The following is a 2,282-nucleotide window of genomic DNA, read 5'->3' on the forward strand; positions in this document are numbered from 1 at the left end:
AAGAATGCCTTAATTCAATCAACAAACAAACATTTCCCCATTCCCATCCCCGCCGGAGCCGCCGCCCATATCTCACACAAACATTTCACAAAAACCACCGTATAATTAGGCCATGCAATCTCATAACAACATCATGAAAATTAATCAAAACTACAACACAACAATCGAATCTACCCACAAAATCAACAAGAAGATCACAAGCAATTACACGAATATCCACCACTCGAGAAGCCACGGCACCACCACCCAAGCCTGCGCCGCCTGCAAATACCAGCGTCGGAAGTGTGCCTCCGACTGCATTTTGGCACCTTATTTCCCACACGATCGCCAACGGCAGTTCTTGAACGCACACCGTCTTTTCGGCGTCAGCAACATTGTAAAGATCGTCCGCCACCTCGAACCGCTGGCGAAAGACCAGGCCATGCGGACGATTATCTTCCAATCCGATGCACGTGGCGCTGACCCTGTGGGCGGGTGCTACCGCATAATAAGAGACCTGGAGCATCGGATAAACATGGCAAACGCAGAGCTTGAGATTGTCCTCCACCACCTCGCCCTTTGCCGCGCAGCTGCAGCGCAACAGGATCCGCTGGTGCAGGTGGCAGGGCAACCAGTGGATACCGGAGATTGTATCATCAATGGGGACCCTTTGGCGGGTTATGATGAGAAATGGAGGGGGGATGATCAGTACGTTGCGGAGGAGGAGGTGGCGCCGACTGCGATGGAGGATTTTAGTTCTTCATGGGGTTTCATGCATGCACATGCCAATGGAGAATCTACATCTTCTTCATTTTCTTATAATCAAGATCATGATCATGTGAGAAAGTTTTCCATGGATGCATGCAATGTTGATATAAAACCAATTCTTGATAATTTGTCCTTTGGCGAGGATGATGATATCTATCACAGAGAAGGGCTGTTTAAATTTAATTCCGATGGAACCATTATACCAAGGTAATTAAATTAATTACCTTATCTTTTACATCACTTGAAAACTAATCATTTTTACATATAAATTCAAAGTTTGTAATTTGAATTTTGGTTGTTCCATTTTCGAGTCTTCAAAAGAATTAAGGACTTGATATAATTGATTTTATTTTAAGAAAGAGTGGATGAAAAATATATTAAAAAATACATTACATGGCTAACTTTAAATTTAATAATTTTTTGTATAAAATTATACTCCAATGAATCGCGAAACTTCATGATTTAGACTATTTTTAAGTTGTTATTCATGGATTATATATATTTTCTTGAATACTTCACTAAATAAAAAGTTTTGATGCAGCAGCAGCAGCAATGGAGTCTTGGCAGAAGAGAAAGCCAACTTCAAAGAAGAGGATTTGGGGTGCTATATATCTGTTAAAGATCATCAGGATTTAAAGGCTGCTGCAACTTTTTTCACACTTTCAAATTACGATAGTTAAAAATACAATTAAAGTACGTACTTGTAGATTATTAATTGAGTATTAATTTATTAGTTTATAGATGATATATAATAGCAGGGTATCTTCTGATTTTTACTGGGAAACGATAATTTTATTGAAATACAAACTGATCTATAAGTTCAGAGTTAATTTGTGAAATTTTATTTTACGAAAAGAGTGCATGATTTCCGCTTACTCCAAATCAAGCAATTTAACAATTATCGACGCACTTACATCTGTTTGACGTTACAACACTTGATCTGGTTGGCTAGACGGGTCGTAAAAGAGTGATTCCAGATCTTTACAGTTATTATTGTCTTTGCTGAGGATGAGGCTGATGGTAGGAAACGGTAAGACTGGTTCATAAGGGACATGATACATCACTAGCAGATAGACAAGCATCCCCCGAATTCATAGACTAACAGCCCAATCTATTAGCACTCAAATAGGTGCACTCTGCTCTGACACCAGTATAAAAAAATAAAGCTGTGTTTTGGCTAATAGCTATAATTTTTGGCTTAGTTGTAAGCGCTTTATAAGGTAATAAAATTAATTATCAAACAATTTTACATAATTTGAATAATTATTGAGTTTTTTAATTAAAATAATTATTTATTTCAAATAAATTTAAAATTTTTAAAAAATATATATTTTAAATATCAGAGAATTTCAGGGGTGTCAAAATTAGACATGACCCACAAACCCGACACGATTCAACCCGAAAAAAATTAGGTTTTAGTTTGGGGTTTTCAAGTTCGGGTCAGATCGGGTTGGACCAGATAGCTGACCCGAAAAAAATGATCGGGTTGGGTTGGGTTCAGGTTGACCTGAAAATTTTAATTTTTTTTTTAAAAA

General features: G+C 37.6%; 1 protein-coding gene across 2 annotated transcripts; it reads left to right on the top strand.

Annotated features, from left to right (window-relative positions):
- Positions 1–14: 14 nt before the first annotated feature.
- Positions 15–1,522, top strand: LOC140960720 (uncharacterized). 2 transcript variants are annotated; one of them, XM_073418965.1, is made up of 2 exons: positions 15–954; positions 1,289–1,522. In XM_073418965.1, exons 1-2 carry the CDS (start codon positions 113–115, stop codon positions 1,425–1,427), a joined length of 981 nt encoding a protein of 326 aa, XP_073275066.1. In that variant the 5' UTR covers positions 15–112; the 3' UTR covers positions 1,428–1,522. The 2 variants fall into 2 exon arrangements, with proteins under 2 accessions (XP_073275066.1, XP_073275067.1); XM_073418966.1 differs by having other exon boundaries at positions 1,292–1,522.
- The last annotated feature ends 760 nt before the right edge of the window (positions 1,523–2,282 follow it).

This window comes from Primulina huaijiensis, chromosome 16 (assembly GCF_012295235.1).
Source record: "Primulina huaijiensis isolate GDHJ02 chromosome 16, ASM1229523v2, whole genome shotgun sequence".
In the NCBI taxonomy this organism is placed as follows: domain Eukaryota; kingdom Viridiplantae; phylum Streptophyta; class Magnoliopsida; order Lamiales; family Gesneriaceae; genus Primulina; species Primulina huaijiensis.